This window comes from Macaca thibetana, chromosome 7 (genome assembly GCF_024542745.1).
Source record: "Macaca thibetana thibetana isolate TM-01 chromosome 7, ASM2454274v1, whole genome shotgun sequence".
Classification (NCBI taxonomy): domain Eukaryota; kingdom Metazoa; phylum Chordata; class Mammalia; order Primates; family Cercopithecidae; genus Macaca; species Macaca thibetana.
In genome coordinates this window covers 100,959,165-100,980,784 of record NC_065584.1, presented here as the reverse complement: position 1 = coordinate 100,980,784, position 21,620 = coordinate 100,959,165, and the positions used below count along the sequence as shown (strand labels likewise).

At 46.6% G+C, this 21,620-nt stretch overlaps 1 protein-coding gene across 2 annotated transcripts in view; it reads left to right on the top strand.

The window, feature by feature from the left end:
* Positions 1-21,620, top strand: part of WDR93 (WD repeat domain 93) — a 289,540-nt gene extending 267,920 nt beyond the window's left edge. For both annotated transcript variants that reach the window (XM_050797647.1, XM_050797648.1), the window contains 9 exons: positions 4,939-5,110; positions 6,793-6,863; positions 7,445-7,531; positions 9,215-9,334; positions 10,768-10,981; positions 13,625-13,688; positions 15,415-15,571; positions 15,878-16,073; positions 21,258-21,620. In XM_050797647.1, the coding sequence (XP_050653604.1) occupies positions 4,939-5,110; positions 6,793-6,863; positions 7,445-7,531; positions 9,215-9,334; positions 10,768-10,981; positions 13,625-13,688; positions 15,415-15,571; positions 15,878-16,073; positions 21,258-21,375 (1,199 nt within the window). In that variant the 3' untranslated portion in view covers positions 21,376-21,620. The remainder of the gene's footprint in view (positions 1-4,938; positions 5,111-6,792; positions 6,864-7,444; positions 7,532-9,214; positions 9,335-10,767; positions 10,982-13,624; positions 13,689-15,414; positions 15,572-15,877; positions 16,074-21,257) is intronic.

Sequence of the window (21,620 nt, the reverse complement as noted above, 5' to 3'; positions counted from 1 at the left end):
CTCTCCTGCGCTCTAGAAGCTGATAGTCTGCTAAGGGAGAATGACAAGAAACCACCATAGTAGGATGTGATAAGTACAGCAGTGGGGACCATCAGGGACTGTGAAAACTGAGGGTAAGAAGCGACTGACTTGCTAGGGAGTAAGCAAAGGTTTTATCAAAGAAAGGGACATTTGGGCAAAGTTTCAAAGGATGGGACTTGGTCAAGAGGAGCAGAGAGGCTAGCTATTGTAGGCAGCGAATACAGAGGATGTCCTCTCAGCATTCACACAAGATCACAAAGACATATCTATAAGAATGTTCACTCCTGGTGGACTAGTAGTTAGGATTAAAAAAAAAGAAGAAGAAGAATGTTCACTGTAGCATTATGCACAGAGGTGAATAATTGGTTAAATAAAATCTGGGCAGTGCGCGGTGGCTCATGCCTATAATCCTAGCACTTTAAGAGGCCAAGGTGGGCGGACTGCTTGAGCTCAGGAGTTCAAGACCAGCTTGGGGAACATGGCAAAACCCCACTTCCACAAAAAATACAAAAATTAGGCAGAGTGGCTTGCACCTGTAGTCCCAACTACTTGGGAGGCTAAGGCAGGAGAATCACTTGAGCCCAGGAAGCAGAGGTTGCAGGGAGGTGAGATTGTGCCATTGCACTCCAGTCTGGGAGACGGGAGTGAAACCCTGTCATAAATAAATAAATAAATAAATAAATAAATAAATAAATATCTGGTACACTCATACAAAAGAATACTTTGCAACCATTAAAAAAACAAAAGAGAGGCCAAGTGTGGTGGCTTAGGCCTGTAACCCTAGCACTTTGAGAGGCCAAAGCAGGAGGATCACTTGAGCCTAGGAGGTTGAGGCTGCAGTGAGCTATGATCACACCACTACACTCCAGCCTCGGTGACAGAACAAGACCCTCGTTCAAAATCAAGAACAACCCCCCAAAAAGGGAAATGAGAAAGGTGAAGAATAGACAATTTTCTCTTGTAAAAGAATGTAGTGGTCAAACTTGCTCTATCAATATTTATTATAAAACTGCACTTATTAAGATAAAAAATAGATAAGTGAATAATAGAAATATAGATGAAATATAGAAATATAGATAGATAGAAATAGCAGAAAGAAAAATAGAGGAAAAATAGGTGAATGAAACAGGATATAGAGACGAAAATAGACCCAGGCATAAATGGACACTCGATGCATTACAGAGGCAGCACTACGGAGCACTGGAGAAAGGGTGGTCATTTCAATAAGTGGTGGTGGTGGTTTATATGGAGACAAAAATAAAACTTAACCCCTGCCTCATGCCATACACAAAACTAAATTCCAGAAGAACTGTAGAAGTAAATATATGAAAGGCAAAGCAGTAAAGCTTTTAGAAAATAATACAGCCTTTAGGCCCGGTGCAGTGGCTTATGTCTGTAATCCCAGCACTTTGGGAGGTCAAGGCAAGTGGATCACTTGAAGCTAGAAGTTCAAGACAAGTGTGGCCAACATGGCAAAACCCCGTCTGTAGTAGAAATACAAAAAAAAAAAAAAAAAAAAAATTAGCTGGGCATGATGGTGTGCACCTGTAGTCCCAGCACTTTGGGAGGCCGAGGCAGGCAGATTGCTTGTGAGCTCAGGAGTTTGAGACCATCCTGGGCAACATGTAGAAACCCCATCTCCACAAAAACCAAAATACAAAAATTAGCTAGGCATGGTGGTGTGTGCCTGTAGTCCCAGCTACTTGGGAGACTAAAGCAGGAGAATTGCTTGAACCTGGGAGGCAGAGGTTGCAGTGAGCTGAAATTGCACCATTGCACTCCTGCCTGGGTGACACAGTGAGCGAGATGCTGTCTCAAAAAAAAGAAAAAGAAAATAATATAAACAATACCTTTATCACCTCTGGGTAGAGAAAGACTTTTCAAATAAGACACAAAAAGTACTTACAATTCTAAAACATTGAATAAATTTGGCTACATTAAAATTAGGAATTTCAAATCATTCAAAGACATCATTAAGAGGATGAAAGATCATCAAGCCACATAGATAGGTAGAAGTTATTTGCAAAACACATAAAACCCACTAATGGTTTGTGTCCAGAATATATGAAAAATTACTACAGATTCTTTTTTTTTTTTTGAGACGGAGTCTTGCTCTGTCGCCCAGGCTGGAGTGCAGTGGCCGGATCTTAGCTCATTGCAAGCTCCACCTCCCGGGTTTACGCCATTCTCTTGCCTCAGCCTCCCGAGTAGCTGGGACTACAGGCGCCCGCCACTTCGCCCGGCTAGTTTTTTGTATTTTTTAGTAGAGACAGGGTTTCACCGGGGTAGCCAGGATGGTCTCGATCTCCTGACCTTGTGATCCGCCCGTCTTGGCCTCCCAAAGTGCTGGGATTACAGGCTTGAGCCACCGCGCCCAGCCCAGATTCTTAAGAAAAAGAGAGATAATCCAGTACAAAACAGGCAAGAGTATTGCACAGGCTATTCACAAAAAAAGATTATTTAAATAGCCAATAAACATGAAAAGGTGCTCACCATCATTAGTCTACAGGGAAGTGCAAACTAAAATCACAGTGAAGTAGCACAACACATTCACTAGGATGAGTAAAATTAAAAAGACTGACCACACCAAGTGATAGTGAGGATGTGGAACAATCAGTACTCCCATACATTGCATTTAGCAATGAAAACTGGTACAACCACTTTGGAAAATGGTTTGGTATTATCTAGTAAAGTTGACGATAATTTGTATCCTATGACACAGTATTTACACTGCTAGGTGATAGGGTGACAAACCATACCTGTTTGCCTGACTGAGGGGTTTCCTGGGATGTGAGATTTTTCAGTGCTAAAACTAGGAAACTCCTAAGCAAGCCAGCTTGAGTTTGTCACTCTACTTCTAGGAATGTACCCATAGATTTGCAAGCAAGTGTGTTCCAGGAAACATGTGCATGAATGGTAATAGCGACATGATTTTGAATAGCCCCAAACACAAAACAACTAAATGTTAATCAGTAGTAGAACAGATAAATTGTACTATATTTATTCAATGGAATACTATACAGCAACAAAAAATGAACAAACTGCAGCTACACACAGCAAAATGGATAAATCTCGTGAACAATGTTGAGCAAAAGAGGGCAGCTATAGAGTTAACACTGCATGGTTCCCCTTATGTACAGTTTAGAATCAGGCAAAATGAAACTATGGTGTTGAGGATGCACGTTTAGGTGATAAAAGCATAAATAAATGCAATGAAGTGGCTACCATAAAAGTCAAGAGAGTGGTTGCCACTCTTCCCAGAGAATTGTGATTAGAAAGGGGCCCCTGGGAAGCTTCTAGTGAGATGGCAATATTTTTTTTCTTTTTTCTTTTCTTTTTTTTTTTTTTTTGAGACAGGGTCTCCCTCTGTTGCCCAGGCTGGAGTGCAGTGGTACAGTCTCAACTCACTGTGACCTCTGCTTCCCAAGCAATCCTCCCACCTCAGCCTCCCAAGTAGCTGAGACTACAGGCACATGCCATCAGGCCTGGCTAATTTTTGTATTTTTTGTAGAGATAGGATTTTGCCATGTTGCCTGGCTGGTCTCAAATTCCAGGGCTCAAGCGATTCTCCTGCCTTGGCCTTCCAAAGTGCTGGGATTACAGGCATGAGCCACTGCACCCAGCCAATGTTCTATTTCTTGACCTGAGTAGATGATACCAGAGGTTTGCTTTATAATAACTCATTAAAATATATTAAGGTACATATTTTATGCTCTTTTGTGCATGTATGTTACACTTCACAATAAGAAAAAGGTTTAATAACTAAAATAAGCAACAATGAAGAGGATCTATAGTACTAATATGAAATAATCTCCAAAATATTTTAGTAAGTGAAAATATAAGGGGTATAATTTATAATAGCAATTCTCAAACTTTAGCTGCATCATACTCATTTGGAGAACTCATTAAAACCCAGATTGTTTGCCTATAGTGCCAGCTACTCAAGAAGCTGAGGTGGGAGGATTGCTTGAACCAAGGAGTTCAAGCCTAGCCTGGGCAATATAGCACAACCGCCATCTCAAAAAACAACCCAGATTGCTGGGCCCCACCACAGAGTTTCTTCTATTCCAGTAGGTCTGGGGTGGGCCCTGAGAATCTGTATTTTTAGCAAGTTCCCAGGTGACTCTGTCACTGCTGACCTGGCATCATCCTTTGAGAACTAGTGTATCATATGATACTATGTGTTTATAAAACAGGTGTCGCCCTCTAGAAAGTTATGCAATTGTCTCTGAGGAAGCAGTCAAGGGCACTGTGGAATCTCCTGGGCAACTTGAGGGACCCAGACACCTTCCAAAGTGAACAGAATTCTGAAACTCAGGGTGCAAATCCAGAAAACAAGTCAGCCAGTTTTACTGTGGATTTAGGAACCCATGAAAAAGAAGGAAATGAAAGGTTATTGGGAAGAGAAATAGTAACAAAAGTGACTGATAAGAAAGTTTTTTTTTGAAGGAAGGAATTGGGTAAGTGTTGGCATAAGAAGAGACTGAGACTACCTAATTATGTGAGTCTTCAGCAGTGGCTGAAAAGTGATGGTAACTGGCAGATTTGGGGCCTTCCTCAGCTGGGGAGACAGGGACAGTGATTTAAAGTCTCTAGTGGCATTGTGAACATTTCCCTGCCCCACCGCCCCCCACACCCCGGCCTTTGCAAATATTCTGTAATCCAAAAGCAGAGAGAATGGTGTTGGGATGAAGATACAGAAGAAGGAGGACAGCAGCTGCTCTCTGCCTGGGCTCTGTGAGCTGGTGGGGTACAGGAGAGACTGGGAGAAGACTGAATACAGACCAATTGCAGAGCAAGAGTGGATTTCTGAGGATGAGGGATTCTGCAGAAAACTGGGGAATGTGGAGGAAGTAGGGGAAAATCAGGAAAGGGGAAGTCAGATGGCTTGACTAATTCTGTATATTTTCAACCTAGGCACCACATTCAAAAGCCCCCTGGAAGTCTTTGCAAAGATCAAGGACTGCTACGGACTGGGCTCCGGGCAGAATCATTTCATCAAGGATAGTCAGTGGGAGCAGCAAGCTGAGATCTTCCAAGCTTCCTACAAGAAGTACCTAGATGGGGAGTGGGAGGAGGAGCCACCCAGGTGAGCCCCCTAATCCCAGGAAAGCCAGGGAACCTCCCCAGGCTTCTGCTGTCTTGGCACATACAGGAATCAACCCAAGGACCTGAATTAATCTGAGATCTAAAAGCTCTTTCTGGGGCCAGGCACAGTGGTTCACACCAGTAATCCCAACACTTTGAGAGGCTGAGGCAGGAGGATCATTTGAGCCCCCGAATCTGAGACCAGCCTGGGCCACATGTCAAGACCTTATCTCTGAAATAAATAAGCTCTTTCTGGTTTGGGAGAATTGTCAGAGAACATCAGCAGATATTTTGAAATGTTGTGTGGAGATTGTTACTATACAGTTAGAACAAAGGTTGATAATATGGAGTTAAAAGAAGAAATAGATATCTATGTAAATGAGAAATATAATTTATTTCAATTTTATATATGACATCTCTTTTAAAAAATTTTTTTTCTGGTTATCTAAAAAACACAGAGGCCAGGCACAGTGGCTCAGGCCTGTAATCTCAGAACTTTGAGAGTCTCAGGCAGACGTATTACCTGAGGCCAGGTGTTTGAGACCAGCCTGGTCAACATGGTGAAACTGTCTCTACTAAAAATATAAAAACTAGCAGGGCATGGTGGCGGGCACCTGTAATTCCAGCTACTCAGGAGGCTGAGGCAGAGAATCACTGGAACCCAGGAGATGGAGGCTGCAGTGAGCCGAGATCACGCCGCTGCACTCCAGCCTGGACAGAGAGACTCCATCTCAAAAACTAATAATAAAAATATAAATAAATAATAAATAACACAGAAGATCCAAAAGACAAATAAAGTCACCACTACTAAAATTCTTCTCCATTTCCTTCCTGTCTTTCTAAATGTAATGTAGCATAGGTGTATAATTATTATAATATATGACTTTCCCGTCTTGGTGAGCAGTTAGGTCTCATTAGCTCCAAATTGTGTTGGAGAGCCCCAGTCTTTGAAGTATTGATGAGGGAGCTGGTTTTAGGAATTAGGTTTCTTCATAGCTACTGTGGATCTCAGGAATGTTCTTGTTCTCACACGGGAAGGGAAATCTCTCGTGCTGTCAAGTGGACCTTAAATTTTCTTACTTCAGGACGCAAAGTCCTAAGGCTGCCCTGACAACAGCTCCCTGTTACTGTCTGAAACCATGACAAGATTCAGTGGTGTGCTGGGGCTGGCTCCTATGGCATAGTGAGATAATTAGGGTTTTGCAAGCCAGTTGTTAAACTACCGTTAGTTGTCCATTGTGGGAGCATTTACACCATGAAAATCTGCAAATCCTACAAATTGGGGCCTCTTTTATTTAAGAGACCCAGTTTATCAGTACAACACTGGCTGCATTGCCCCTGGGATAAGAGAACATCTGTGTAGATCACCTAAGTCTGCTCTTTAAGGAGATCTTCCCCAAAACAGAAGTGGCTCTCCAAAAGACAGCTCTCTCTGGCAAGAGCTTTGCACACCACACTGGCCTAGGAGTGATTCCCAGCCCCACCCAACCTGCCCTCACCAGCATCCAAGGTCAGCACATCCCACCAGGACCAGCACCTAGAATGTGATTTGCTTCATGGCCTTTGTACACCTGGGAAGGTCCATTCTAACTATGTATTCTGGTTTTAGGACCAAGACTCTGCCAGCATCTCTCCTTGCCAGGGAGTCTACATGGCTCTGAGTCATGTCTCTTTCTTTCCCAGTACAGCCACCTTCTATTTCCTTCTTCCTAGCTGCCTCTTTGCAATGCCAACGGAAGTCAAGGGCCCCACAGGTAAATGAACATGAAGTGGGTGGTTGTCCTAGCAAGGGGTCACCTTGGGGAAACCCCTCAGCAAGCCCTCCCAGAGATGTTCCCCAACAAACCTCGCATGGTAGGAGGGAATGAAGAGGGGAGTTCAGTTGCCAGCTGTAGCCTGCCAGTTTCTGTTTGCATCTGTGGCCCTTGAGCACAGCTTCCCTGATCACAAAGGCTGGCACTGCCTTCAGGGAGTGGTTGCCATAGGAGAAGGCATGAGCCCACATCCACCAGGCTACTTCTGGGTATGAATTTGTCTTGTAGAAGATGTTACTTAAAACACGGAGGGTGTGAATTTTCTAGATGTGAAAGCAGCCAAGGGGGAGTTGAGACTGTCCTCCCTATCCAAGAAGGCAAGCGGGCCCCAGGAACAGCCCTCATGGGGCTGCCCAGTCCCTCTCTCTTGGGAAGCTCACTCTTCTCTTGGGTGCTGCCCATTAAAACAAACTACTTCAGACTTCAAACCAGCTTCCTCTTGCGCAAACACCTTCTGTGCAAACCAAAGGCCACCCCTATTTATTATGTAACACCCATTTTCTCTCTTTTTTTTCCCCCAGGAATGACCTGTGTCCTTGGTATACACTGGACCAGAAGTCACAATTTCTTCCTGTATTCACTAAACCGAACTCTAAAGGATAAAGCTGGTACTCTACTGCTGAGATGGGAGTCACCTAAGCTCAGGACTTGCAGACATGTCCTTCTCCAGCTTAGCTGAGAGCGTGTGACTGACATACATCAAGTGTCACTTTAGGGACCAGATCTAGGCAGGCAGTAGGGGGCTTGGTGGGTATAGTGTGACCCCAAGAATCTGTCTCTGAAATGTCATGTTCCTTAAAGACAACAGGTCAATAGGGACAAAGTCTACAGTCAGGTCCACAGGGCTCCTTAAGCAGCTAAGGTAAAAAGAGAGTAGGCTTGGCTGGGCGCGGTGGTGCATGCCTGTAATCCCAGCACTTTGGGAGGCCGAGGCATGTGGATCACCTGAGGTCAGGAGTTCAAGACCAGCCTGGCCAACATGGTGAAATCCCATCTCTACTAAAAATACAAAAATTAGTCGGGTATGGTGGCACGCGCCTGTAGTCTCAGCTACTCAGGAGTTTGAGGCAGGAGAATCACATGAACCCGGGAGGCAGGGGTTGCATTGAGCCAAGATCGTACCACTGCACTCCAGCCTGGATGACAGAGTGACACTGTCTCAAAAAAAAAATAAAATAAAATAAAGAGAGAGAGAGAGAGTAGGCTTGGAATCAGAAGGTCAGTGCTAATCCTAGCCCAGCTGTCTGCAAACCATGTAGCCTCAGGCCAGTTACTTCACACCCCAACCAACTTTTCATGTAAAACATAGAACTAATTAATTACACCATTGTTGCCTAGTGCATGAGTTTGTTGAAAATAGCAAAATCCAGAGAGTTTCTCTATGTGAAAGCTCTTTGAAATTGAAAGGCACTAAGGAAATACAGGTTGTTGTTGTTTTACAAATTTATGGAAGTGACCAGGCGTGGTGGTTCACGCCTATAATCCCAGCACTTTGGGAGGCAGAGGCTGGTGGATCTCTTGAGCCCAGGAGTTTGAAACCAGTCTGGGCAACATAGCGAGACCCTGTTTCTACAAAAAATAACCAAGCAAGGCGGCATGAGCCTGTAGTCCCAGCTACTCAGGAAGCTGGGCCAGAAGGATCACTTGAGCCCAGGAGGTTGAGGCTGCAGTGAGCCAAGATCGCACCACTGCACTCCAGGGTGACAGAGTGAGGCCCCGTCTCAAAAAAAAAAAAAAATTAATGGAAGCAGTTACATGAGCAAGTTTGCTTTGTGAATATTCCTTGAACTTTACTCTTGTTATACCTTATATTACACTTCAAAAGTAACATTAAAAAATTCACAAAGGAGGAGTTTCTTTTCTTCCATCCCTTTCCCAGGCAACCTGGCTTCTAATCTCCTTCTATACTGACTGTATGGCCTTGAGCAAGTCACTTCTCTGCCTCGGTCTCCTCATCTTTAAAAAGAAGATACTAATAGGACCTACTTCATAGAACCCTTGTGAGAATGCAATGAAATTATGTGTGGAAAGTGCCTAACACAGTATCTAGCACCTAGGACATATTCATTAAACATTAGCTGTAGAGGAATAACAGTGTGACATTATCTTATCATCCTAGGCAAGGAGAATAGCACTTCATAAAGAGAAGGAAGATGGTGAGTCCAAACAGGTGTTCCTGGTTCCCATTCCCTGAACAGGGAGACCAGTCTGAGTCACAGGTTGTCCAGGTAGAAGTGATGGGTAGGTGCAGAGTCTGGGGGGAACTGGTTGAGTATTGTCCTTCCCCCTAGACCCTGAGGGTGTGTGGCCCTGTGCTGCGCCCATTGCAGTCTCTCAGCTCAGCTGCTCCTCCTCCTACCTGCTGCTGGCCTGCGAGGATGGTGTGCTCACGCTGTGGGACCTGGCCAAAGGTGAGCCCTCCCTGCCTTTCTACCTAATACTCTGGGCAATGAGTCTGGGAGCTCTAGAATTCCCACAGGCCCTGGGGCCTTCTGTTACCTCTGTGTTCTTAAAGTCACCTTGGAGAACTGGTCCTGCTCTCCTCTCATTCATTTATTCAACAAACATTTATTGGACATAATATGTGCTAATGCTTCCCACTGCCAATGTGTTTATTGAGTGACTTCTCTGAGCCTGGCACTGTACTAGGCTCTGAAATATGACCATTGCCTTCATTCTTACACTCCAGTGAAGAATTATGTCTGGCACAGTACAGGTGATCATGGTGACCTCAGCCCTCCTCCTTCCCCCAGCCCCCAAGCTCTAAATAAGTGAGTCTTCTTCCCTGCTATTCCCCCCCATTCCCAGTCAGCAGGAACTCTATTGTATTGGAGTTAAGAGACCTATAAAGCAATCAAAGCGAGACCAGAAGCTATTCTGGATGGGTGGCACTGTGGTGGAGTTCTAGGGTCCTGGGTCCAGCTTTGCAGATACAGAAATCAATGATACTGCTCCCTAAATTCTTCAGCCTCTAGGGAAGCAGCTCCCTCTAACCAGACTTTGTAAAAGGCCATTAATAACTCAGTGGTTTGCCATTTTGCAGTTGGAGATGTATTTTCCTAGAGAGTGGAGGTGGGCCACCTTCACTGGGCAGCCCTCCTGGCAGGTGCAGAGCATCAGAGATAGTACCCTGTTTATTGAGCAGCTTGTGATCAGACCGGGTTGCTGACTGTTCTCAGGGAGGCATCTGTCAAGCTAGCAAATTGCCTTCCTCACTTGGCTATCACTTTCTGAAGAATGCAGTGGTTATTTCAACTTTGGAGGATATTTTCCCCACACACTGCCAAGATAAACACCACTAAAGACCCTCCTTTATTTTATTATTGAACCAACAGCATTATTATAGAAGCAAAAGATATTACAAGGAAAGAAGAATGATGATGATTTCATAAGCCCTTGACCAAAATAGCTTGTTTTCATTTTTTTCTGGATATTAAGTTCTTGTTTGGCTACACACACACACACACACACACACACACACACAGCCTTCTGAAACAGCTATGCCTCCCCCTGCCCATATGCCTTTGCATCCCATGGTCAGCTGTGCCTCAGTCCCTGGCTGGGTTGTAGCTTCCTTCCACTCCAGGGTTGACCCTGCCCTCCTCCATGTTCTTGCTTCTCCCCCTCCCCAATTCCTCTCCAGACACAGCAGCATTCCCCTGCAGGGGGCTTTTCTCTCCCATTGGGCACTGGGTTTACTGGTTTGCTCTCACAGGGTGCTCATTGCTTGATTTTGCCTTCACATCCTACAAGTCCCTCACACACTTGCTGGTCACAGCCCCTGTGCCCATGGCCCCCTCCCCTATCCCCTTTTCTGACCGGCTTGTGTGATTACTTTCTCCAGGATTCCCTCTTGGGATCGCTGCTCTTCCTCAGGGATGTTTCTGCCAAAGCATTCACTTCCTAAAATATTTCTTGGTCCACAAAGGACAGAATATGTATCCTGAAGGTCCAGTGAAATCCCAAATGAAATGTGTGGTGCTGTGCACAGATGCCTCCCTCCATCTGTTGGAGGCTAGTGGGACCCAAGGACCCACCATCAGTGTGCTTGTTGAGAGGTCAGTAGCTTGAGGGCCGCATGGGGTAAATAATCAGCCAGACAGATTATTTTAATTGCTATTTAATAGTAAAATCTGACAGTCTCTCTGACTACAGTCTACCTTTTGTATAGTCATCACTCTCCTGGTGAGTTTCTGAAGATCGCCAATGTCATATATATATTACAATTTTTTCTAACAAAATTGTATGATGGCACATCTGCTATGGTTTGACTATCCCCTCCAAAACTCATGTTAAAACTTAATCCCCATTGTGGCAGTACCGTGAGGCGGGGCCTTTAGGAGCTGATTGGATCATGAAGGCTCTTCCCATATGAACGGGTTAACCCACTCATGCATCAGTGGATTCATAGGTGAATGGATTAATGGGTATCATGGGAGTAGAAATGGTGGCTTTATAAGAAAAGGAAGAGATACCTGAGCTAGAACATGAGCACACTCAACTCCCTCGCCATGTCACACCCTGTGCCATCTCGGGACTCTTTAGAGAGTCCCCACCAGTAAGAAGGCTCTCACCAGCTGTGGATCCTTGACCTTGGACTTCTCAGCCTCCAGAACTGTAAGAAATAAATTCCTTTTCTTTATACATTATCCAGTTTTAGGTATTCTGTTACAAGCAACAGAAAATGGATTAAGACAACATCCTTCCTATCCCATACACCAAGAAGAGGCTCATTTCTCCCACAGTAACCTTCCATCAGTTTCCCCAGGGATCTCTCTCTCTCTTTTAAACATTTTAAAATATTTAATGCATGCAAATGAAACTGTATAATGTGTGTGTGTGCGCACGCATGTGTGTACGTGTGTGTGTGTAATAAAGAGTAGTGAGATCAACTCCCCTGTAGCCGTTGGAAATCGATAATCTCCAGTTCCATTTGGGCTCCCTGTATGGCTCTCCCTCATCAGTCCTTCTTGTTCCACCCTAAACACCTTATTAATTACCTAATGCTAAATAACAAACCACCCCAAAACTTAATGGTTTAAGAAAATAGTCATTGTTTAGTCCTTGAGTCTGTAGGTCAGCAATTTGGGCTGGACTCAGTCCATTTCTTCTACTGGTCTCACCTGGGCTCTCAAATGTGCCTTCAGGCAGCTTGCAGCTCTTCTAAGATGGCTTCACTCACACACCTGGCAGTTGGCAGGTTATTGGCCAGGGCACCTCAGTTTTCCTCATGGTCTCTCCTGCAGACTAGTATAGGCCTCCTCACATGGTAGTCTAAGGGCTCCCAGCAACAAGAGAGGGCAACCCTAGCACACAAATGCTTTTCAAGCTTTTGCTCATGTTACATTTGCTAATGACCCATGGGGCAAAGCACATCCCACGTCCATGCCCACATTCGAGCAGTAGAAAAACAGACTCCATCTTTTGATGAGAGTCACTGCCAAATACAACCAATTGCTTTTCAATCTACCACACCATTTTTCTAAATTCATCATTCCTTTGTTCTCCTTTAAGAATTAACCACGCCGGGCGCGGTGGCTCAAGCCTGTAATCCCAGCACTTTGGGAGGCCGAGGCGGGCGGATCACGAGGTCAGGAGATCGAGACCATCCTGGCTAACACAGTGAAACCCCGTCTCTACTAAAAATACAAAAAACTAGCCGGGCGCGGTGGCGGGCGCCTGTAGTCCCAGCTACTCGGGAGGCTGAGGCAGGAGAATGGCGTAAACCCAGGAGGCGGAGCTTGCAGTGAGCTGAGATCCGGCCACTGCACTCCAGCCTGGGTGACAGAGCAAGACTCCGTCTCAAAAAAAAAAAAAAAAAAAAAAAAAAAAAAAAAAAAGAATTAACCACATTTAGGCCAGGCACAGTGGGTCACACCTGTAATCCCAGCACTTTGGGAGGCCAAGGTGGGAGGACCACTTAAGCTCAGGAGTTCAAGACCAGCCTGGGTAACATAGTGAGATCCCTTCTCTGTGAAAAGAAAAAAAAAAATTATTAAAAAAAGAAAAAGAATTACCCACATTTGTATGACTGTATTTCTAGACAGTACATTATTTAGCTTTGCATATTTAGGAAACTTATAAAGGGAACCATATTCTATACATTTTCCAACTTGCCTCCCTCCCTGCCTCCCTGCCTCCCTCCCTCCCTCCCTCCCTCCCTCCCTCCCTCCCTCCTTCCTTCCTTCCTTCCTTCCTTCCTTCCTTCCTTCCTTCCTTCCTTCCTTCCTTCCTTCCTTCCTTCCTTCCTTCCTTCCCTCCTTCCTTCCAGTTTGGTTTGAGACAGGGTTTCCCTCTGTGGCCCAGGCTGGTCTTAGGCTCCTGGGCTCAAAGTGCTTGGCCCCCAGAGTGCTTGGATTACAGGTGTGAGCCACTGCACCCAGCCTCCAACTTGTTTTTCAATGGTATTTATTCTGCATCTTGCTTTGCAACATTGTTCACAAGAGCCATACACGTTGATGCATGTAGCTCCAGTTCTTTTATTTTCATTACTGTATTATATTTCATTGTATAATATACCACAATGACTTAAGCATCCTCCTAATAGATATTTGGATTGTTCCTAATTTTTTGGACTATAACAGCCTCCTCACATATTTCTTGATTTCTCTGAATTTCCCCAGGATACATGCCTAGAAGAGGATATCAAAACTTTTAAACTCTTAAAGTAGGAGAATGCCTGTGTGTTTTCTGTCCTATAGGCCTGTAAAGCACCTGGATAAAACCATCTGTGCAGTGGCCCCAGTCCCAGCCTTACCTGGCATGGTAGGTTCCCCATGCCTCTCTGTGAATGCCCCATGCCTCTCATTTGAATGTGTGAATGTGTCTATCTATCCTTTCGAAAATGCTTATTGAAGGCCTGTTACGTGTTAGGCACTGGACTAGCTTTCGGGCTTACAAATAGAGAAAGAACCTGCCTTCATGGAGCACACAGCTCATTTGGGAAGACAGAGAAGTCACCAGACAGCTGCCCTAGAACATGAGAAAGGCTGTAATAGGAATTTTTTAATGGATGCATGGAATAGAGAGAGGGGTCACCTAACTCAACCTGCAGAAGTTGGCAGCAGGGCAGGACAGTGTGTTTTCTGGAGGAGGTGACAGCTGAGCTGAGCCAGAGGAGTTGAGAAGGCAACACCATGGAGGCAAGAGAGCACTATGTGTGTCCCGGGCACTGCAGGAAGTTCCAGCACCTGCCACATGAGATTGCTGTGGAATGTGGAGAGGGAAGAGGCTGGGGTGGGAAGACAGGTGGGCCAGACCGTGGAAGGTCCTGTACACTGGGCAGAACAATACAGATATGTCCCCGTGTGGGATGGCGCTCAAAACAGAGAGATCAGAGAATGGGAACAGCATGTTTAGAGCAGGGATGGAGAGTTGAGAGATCTCAGTTCAGAGATGGACTCCACATTCTGGGCTACCTGTGGCTGTTGCCAAAGGAGAGGGAAGCGTGCACGGTTGATCCTCACTTGCAGAGCTGACTCCCCAGTCCTTACAGGGCCCACTGCAGGCCTGGAGAGAAAGTCTGTGATTCCTGATGTGGCCCTGCAGAGGGTGAGGGGCCTATAGGACCCCCAGGGGAGGCTTCCAGAGAGCCCAGGGCTGAAAATGTAGATTCTATGCTCACCAGCCAGGTACAGTTAGTGAGTGGTGGTTGAAGTGGGGGTACAGCAGGTTCCCCTAGTTAAAGAGAGGGAGTGAATAGAGAAGAGGTTCCCATGGGCACTACCATCACTTACAGGACCTGGAAAATCAGTTCACAAAGTGACCGAGAGGGGCCCCAGGGAAAACTGCATGGGGACAGTCCTGCAAGCAGAGAGGAGAGTCTGAAGAAGGTGAGAGCAGTGTCCTGTGCTGCAGAAAAACCAAGAGCATGGTGGAGACAAGTGGCTGAGGCTGGAGACAGAAGCAGGAGGTCGGGAAGTGGACAGGGTGTGGAGAGACCCTCTTGTGTTGGGGAGGGGAAAGTAGTGTGGCAGCTGGAGGAGGATGTCGGGTCAAAGTGGGCTTTCTAAGGATGGGGAGAGTTTAGTATGTTCACTACAGAGAGGAAAGAGCCCAGGCAGGAGAGCGTCCCCAGCTCGGATCTCAGGCCAGGAGGGGCTGTAAGATTGAGAAGGTCCCTGAGGCAGTGGGAAGGAAAGGCATTGGGAGCACAGGTAAGAAACTGAATCTTGGCCACATGGAGAGTGAGCTCTTCAGCAGAGATGCAGAGAGCTTGGAAGAGAGGTTGGGGAAAAGGCGGAGAAATGCATCGCCCTGGAGCAGACAGCATGTGGAGGAGGGCCTGTTGGCTGAGGGGGACTGCGGAGGAGTCAGCATACATGTGTGTGCAGGTCCCCAGCAGCCCTGGATGGATCCAGAGGCTGGGGCCCAAGAGGTTTTATGTCCAGCTGCTTCTCTCATTCCTTACTGGGGTGACCTCTACACTCGACCTTCCTGTGAGGGACGGTGTCCAGTAGAAGTCCCTACTCACCATCTATTTGCTTCCCAGGTGCTCATCTTTTCCAAGAATGGTTCTGTGTGCCTTATGGACGTGGCCAAGCGTGAAATCATCTGTGCCTTTGCCCCCCCGGGAGCCTTTCCTCTGGAGGTCCCCTGGAAGCCAATGTTTGCCGTGTCTCCAGACCATCCATGTTTCCTGCTCCGAGGTACAGAAAGGGACCAGGGCTGATGCCCACTGACCATTTCCCTGACTTAGTTCTCTCACAGAGAGAGCTCCTCCGATCTCCTTCCCACTCTATGCCCCCTCCATCATAGGCCAAAGTGAACCTCAGCTCAGTCCTCACAGCACACTTCGATAAAATGCCAGCAGGGTCTTCTCTCTGAAGTCACAGCTCAACCCAGATGACCCAGCCTTTATAAGCAGAGAGCAGCCCCCACATGCTCACCTGGACCACAGAGCCCACTGAGAAAGCGATTGCTACACAGAACATGGTGTTCTTGTCTTGTCACAGGAGACTATTCACATGAAACTGAGTCCACCGACGATGCTGGAATCCAATATTCTGTTTTCTATTTTAATTTTGAGGCCTGCCCACTCCTGGAAAATATCTCAAAAAATTGCACCATTCCTCAAAGGGACTTGGATAACATGGCCTTCCTGCAAGCACTACCATTGGAGAAAAGATGTGAGCGTTTCCTCCAGAAGAGGTAAAGAGCTGTGTCTTCACCCCCTCCCGCATCTGAGGTTGTATCTGAATTGAGGGATAGTGGAGTTTGTTTTATGGTAAATCCTTTCAGCATTGAAATTTCCGCTAGCCGGGCACGGTGGCTGACGCCTTTAATCCCAGCACTTTGGGAGGCTGAGGCAGGCGGATCACCTGAGGTCAGGAGTTCAAGACCAGCCTGGTCAACATGGCGAAACCCTGTCTCTATCAAAAATACAAAAATTAGCCGGGCATGGTGGCACACGCCTGTAATCCCAGCTACTCGGGAGGCTGAGGCAGGAGAATTGCTTGAACCTGGCAGGCAGAGGTTGCAGTGAGCCAAGATCGCACCACTGCACTCCAGCCTAGGCGACAGATCAAGACTCTGTCTCAAAAAAAGAAATTTCCCCTAAGTGAAGGGTTCTACCCCATGATAGTGCATGAGCTGCACTCCACCTCACATGTGGATTGGTAGAAAAGGAGTCATTAATTCAGGCTGGGAGAAAAGAAGGGCTTCCAGCTGGTGTTTTCTTCCTGTCAAGACCATCTTTTTAACTTTCTCAAGTCCCTCTTAAAAGTATGTTTAGGCCAGGCACAGTGGCTCACACTTGTAATCCCAGCACTTTGGGAGGCCGAGGTGGGCAGATTGCTTGAGCTCAGGAGTTCGAGACCAGCCTGGCCAACGTGGCAAAACCCCATCTCTACAAAAAACACACAAAATTAGCTGGGCGTGGTAGCATATGCCTTTTGTCCCGGCTACTCTGGAGGTTGAGCGCTTGAACCTGGGAGGCGGAGGTTGCAGTGAGCCAAGATCGTGCCTTTGCATTCCAGCCCAGGTGACAGTCAGACCCTGCCTCAAAAAAAAAAAAAAAAAAAAAAAAAAAAAAAAAAGGAACAAAGTATGTTTGGGTTATTAGACACAATCATTAAGATGGGGTTGGCAAACTATATGGGCTATATCCAGTCCACTGCCTGGTTTTGTAAATAAGGTTTTATTTGAACACAGCCATACTCACTTGTTTATGTATTATCTATGGCTACTGTGTGCTACAGCAGGAGTGAAGGCTGTAGAGGAGACAGCGTGACCTATAACGTCTAAATTATTTACATTGTGGGCCTTTACAAAAAATGTCTGCCAACCCATGATCTAAGCCCCCTTTCTTTTACCCATCATTCAGATAAACCATGATGCATGTGTTTCTCCTCTTCCCCTTCCTCTTCCCACTCTCCCTAATCCTGCAAGCACCATTTTCTTGCCCTCCTTTCTGCTATCAAAGCATAAGGCACAGTACTCAGGCTGTTCTGGAGAAATAGATGTATCTTCTAATCCATCTCACAACAAATTTCTGGGGATTTGCAAATCCTTGTTAATGATTCCTTTTGTGATCTGACCACACATTTGGGTGGATTGGGGTCATCACTGGAGCCCTGGATCCTCATCCCAGGCCTGCCATTACAGAATTAGGTGGCTCTGGCAGGCTCCTTTCCTTCCAGGGCCTCGATGTCCCTATGTATGTAATGTGACCTCTGAGATTCTGTGATCTCTCCAATCACCATAATGTCCCTTCACGACTGTTTCCCCCTTTCTCTATGTAGACTCTTTACTCAGGGAGGATTGAAGTAGAATGGTTAAGATATGCAGGTCTGGAGCCAAACAGACCTGAGTTTGATTCTGACACTACCACTTACAACGAGCCCTTGGGCGAGTTACTTAGCCTGTCAGAGGCTGTTTCCTCATTCAGTCAAAAAACACATATTGTGCACCTGTGAGATGCCAGGCTGTGTTCTGACCATTTTAATGATGGCTGATTTTTTGGGCTTGAGGTATTAATGGGATGATACACGGAAAGTACCAGGCACAGAGTGGTTGCTCAGTAAATGGTAGGTATGACCATGATGATGGCTCCCTGCTAATCCAAGTTCATGCCTGGGAAAATTCTAAACATCACCATTAGGTGGCACCATAGCTCCTCTCTGCTTCCCAGCTCATACCTGCACTTAACAGGGGCGTTCAAGTCCTTCCTGCGTTGTAGTGTGGGTCGATGGGAGGCTCTGGATACCTCCTGGAGGGAAATGTGCCTATTCCTCAGGAGACGAATATGGTCTCATGAGTCTCTAGGGAGAGGGAGAGACAATGAAGAAGGCGATGGTTGACATTGGCCCTCTCTAAGAATGTTCAGCTATTCTTCACAGGGAGGGTTTTTTTGTTTTTTGTTTTTTTGAGACGGAGTTTCGCTCTTGGCGCCCAGGCTGGAGTGCAGTGGCGCAATCTGGGCTCACTGCAACCTCTGCCTCCTGGGTTCAAGCAATTCTCCTGCCTCAGTCTCCCGAGTAGCTGGGATTACAGGCATGCGCTACCACACCCGGCTAATCTTTGTATTTTTAGTAGAGATGGGGTTTCACCATGCTGGCCAGGCTGATCTTGAACTCTTGACCTCAGGTTATCTGCCTGCCTCAGCCTCCCAAAATGGTGGGATTACAGACGTGAGCCACCATGCCTGGCCTGATTTTATTTAAAAGCAGCAAATGTATAAATTACTTTTTTTTTTTTTTTTTTTTTTTTTGAGACGGAGTCTCGCTCTGTCGCCCAGGCTGGAGTGCAGTGGCGCGATCTTGGCTCACTGCAAGCTCCGCCTCCCGGGTTCACGCCATTCTCCTGCCTCAGCCTCCCGAGTAGCTGGGACTACAGGCGCCCACAACCGCGCCCGGCTAATTTTTTGTATTTTTAGTAGAGACGGGGTTTCACCGTGGTCTCGATCTCCTGACCTTGTGATCCGCCCGCCTCGGCCTCCCAAAGTGCTGGGATTACAGGCTTGAGCCACCGCGCCCGGCCATAAATTACTTTTTTAAAAAGTGTTAAATTGGCCGGGTGCGGTGGCTCACTCCTGTAATCCCAGCACTTTGGGAGGCTAAGGCGGGCAGATCACCTGAGGTCAGGCGTTCGAGACCAGCCTGGCCAAAATGGTGAAACCCCGTCCCTACCAAAAGTATAAAAATTAACCGGGCGTGGTGGCAGGCACCTATAATCCCAACTACTCAGGAGGCTGAGGTAGGAGAACTGCTGGGTAGGTAGAGGTTGCAGTAAGCCAAGATCGTGCCATTGCACTCCAGCCTGGGCAACAAAACGATACTCTGTCTCAAAAAAAAAAAAAAAAAAAAAAAAAAAAAAAAATGTTAAATATTCTATTCTCTTTCAATAAGTAAAAGGGATTTATTTTATTTTTGTTTTATCTATTTTTTGAGACAGGGTCGTCCAGGCTGGAGTGCAGTGGTCCAATCACAGCTCATTGCAGCCTTGACTTCCTGGGCTCAGGCAATCCTCCTGCCTCAGGAGCAACTGGGACCAAAGGCATGCGCCACCACACCCAGCTAATTTTTTTATTATTTGTAGAAACAGGGTCTCCCTATGTTGTCCAGGCTGGTCTTGAACTCCTAGGCTCAAGTGACCCTCCCACCTTGGCCTCCCACCTTGGCCTTACAAAGTTCTGGGACTATCGATGTGAGCCACCATTCTCAGCCTAAAAGAAACCATTTTATTTTTTTTTTTTTATTTTTTTTTTTTTTTTTTGAGACGGAGTCTTGCTGTGTCACCCAGGCTGGAGTGCAATGGCCAGATCTCGGCTCACTGCAAGCTCCACCTCCCGGGTTCACGCCATTCTCCTGCCTCAGCCTCCCGAGTAGCTGGGACTACAGGCACCCACCACCTCGCCCGGCTAGTTTTTTTTTTTTTGTATTTTTTATTAGAGACGGGGTTTCACCGTGTTAGCCAGGATGGCCTCGATCTCCTGACCTCGTGATCCGCCCGTCTCGGCCTCCCAAAGTGCTGGGATTACAGGCTTGAGCCACCGCGCCCGGCCGAAACCATTTTAGATACAGGGAATTCTACTTAGATTGGCAGAGTTAAGGTCAAAAATACAAAGTACACATTGCTACTTTATCTTCAGCCCTTTCCTTTAAGAGGCAAATGAACACAAAATATGGTGCATCTTGCTTGGTTCTGAGACAGTGAAGGAATTTCTCCAGTGTTAAATATATTCATATAACCAGTTATATAAATCTAAATATAAAACCTATCTCCAATACTTTTTCTTTTTCTTTTTTTTTTTTTTGAGATGGAGTCTCACTCTGTTGCCAGGCTGGAGTGCAGTGGCACAATCTCGGCTCACTGCAACCTCTGCCTCCCAGGTTCACGCAATTCTTCTGCCTCAGCCTCCTGAGCAGCTGGGACTACAGGCACATGCCACCATGCCCAGCTAAGTTTTGTATTTTTTAGTAGAGACAGGGTTTCACCATGTTGGCCAGGATGGTCTCGATCTCTTGATCTTGTGATCCACCCGCCTTGGCCTCCCAAAGTGCTGGGATTACAGGCGTGAGCCACCGCGCCTGACCTCCAATACATTTTTAAGATAGCATTCACTATCTTTGTAAAAAGTTGAACATTACCAGCCAGGTGCTGTGGCTCACGCCTGTAATCCCAGCAGTTTGGGAGACTGAGGTGGAGGATCACTTGAGGCCAGGAGTTCAAGATTAGCCTGAGCAACACAGTGAGACCCCATCTCTACATCTACATCTATAAATAAATACATTAATTAAATTAATTAATTAAAATCTTATCTCCACATAGATGTCCCATATGCAGAGCCTCAAAACAAATCAAAGCTATGGTCATTGTCTTTCCCCCCCAGAGTACTCCTCTTCCTGTTTGCCTAAGCATTTTAACGTCATTCAGCTGCACCCGCTTCCCCACCACAACCCCACCAACAGCCCCCTCCACCCTGCTAAGCGTCACAAAAAGTGTCTTTTTGTGACTGGCGTATTTCACTCAACGTAATGTCCTCAAGAGTCATCCATGGTGGAGCACGTGTCAGAACGTCTTCCTTTTCAGTCTGAATGTTCCGTTGTGTGTAATCCCACAGCTTGTCTGCAAATAGCCTTTTAGTTCCTCAGTTCGCCATCCTGTCTACCCACATGCACCTCACAGGTTAGAATGCTAGACCCTCATTCCTCCAGGAAAGGCTTTCTGAGCACCTGCTGTGTACCAGGCCGAGTCCTGAGGACACAGAGGTGATGCAGGAGTGTCCTCTTAGAGTTTCTCAGAGGAGCAGAGGGTAGTGGAGCTCTGCCCTGGGGGCTCGGGAGCTGGGGAAGTGAGGGGAGATTCCTCTCATCACAGTTGTGTGGTCCTCAGCTATCGGAAGCTGGAGAAGAACCCAGAGAAGGAGCAGGCCCCAGAGAAGGAGCAGGAGCCCTGGGCCCGGCTTCAGAGGTACTCCTTGTTGCTCCAGAGACAGAGCTTCAAGAAGTGAGGCTGCCACCGCCCTGGCTCTCTGAAAAGGAGGTGTCAGCCACTAGGCAGCCGTTCCCAGGATGCTGAGGCCAAGAGAAATGTGACAGAGCCAGAGCTCCACAGGCCTGCACTCAGAGTCTGGGGCCTCTGCAGAGCCAGCAAGGGGAAAAGGATAATCTGGGGGACCTTCAACCACTAAGCCTCTTGTCAGAGCCTCAGGCAGGCAGATGTGTCACCCAAATAAACAGTGATATTGTCTCCAGA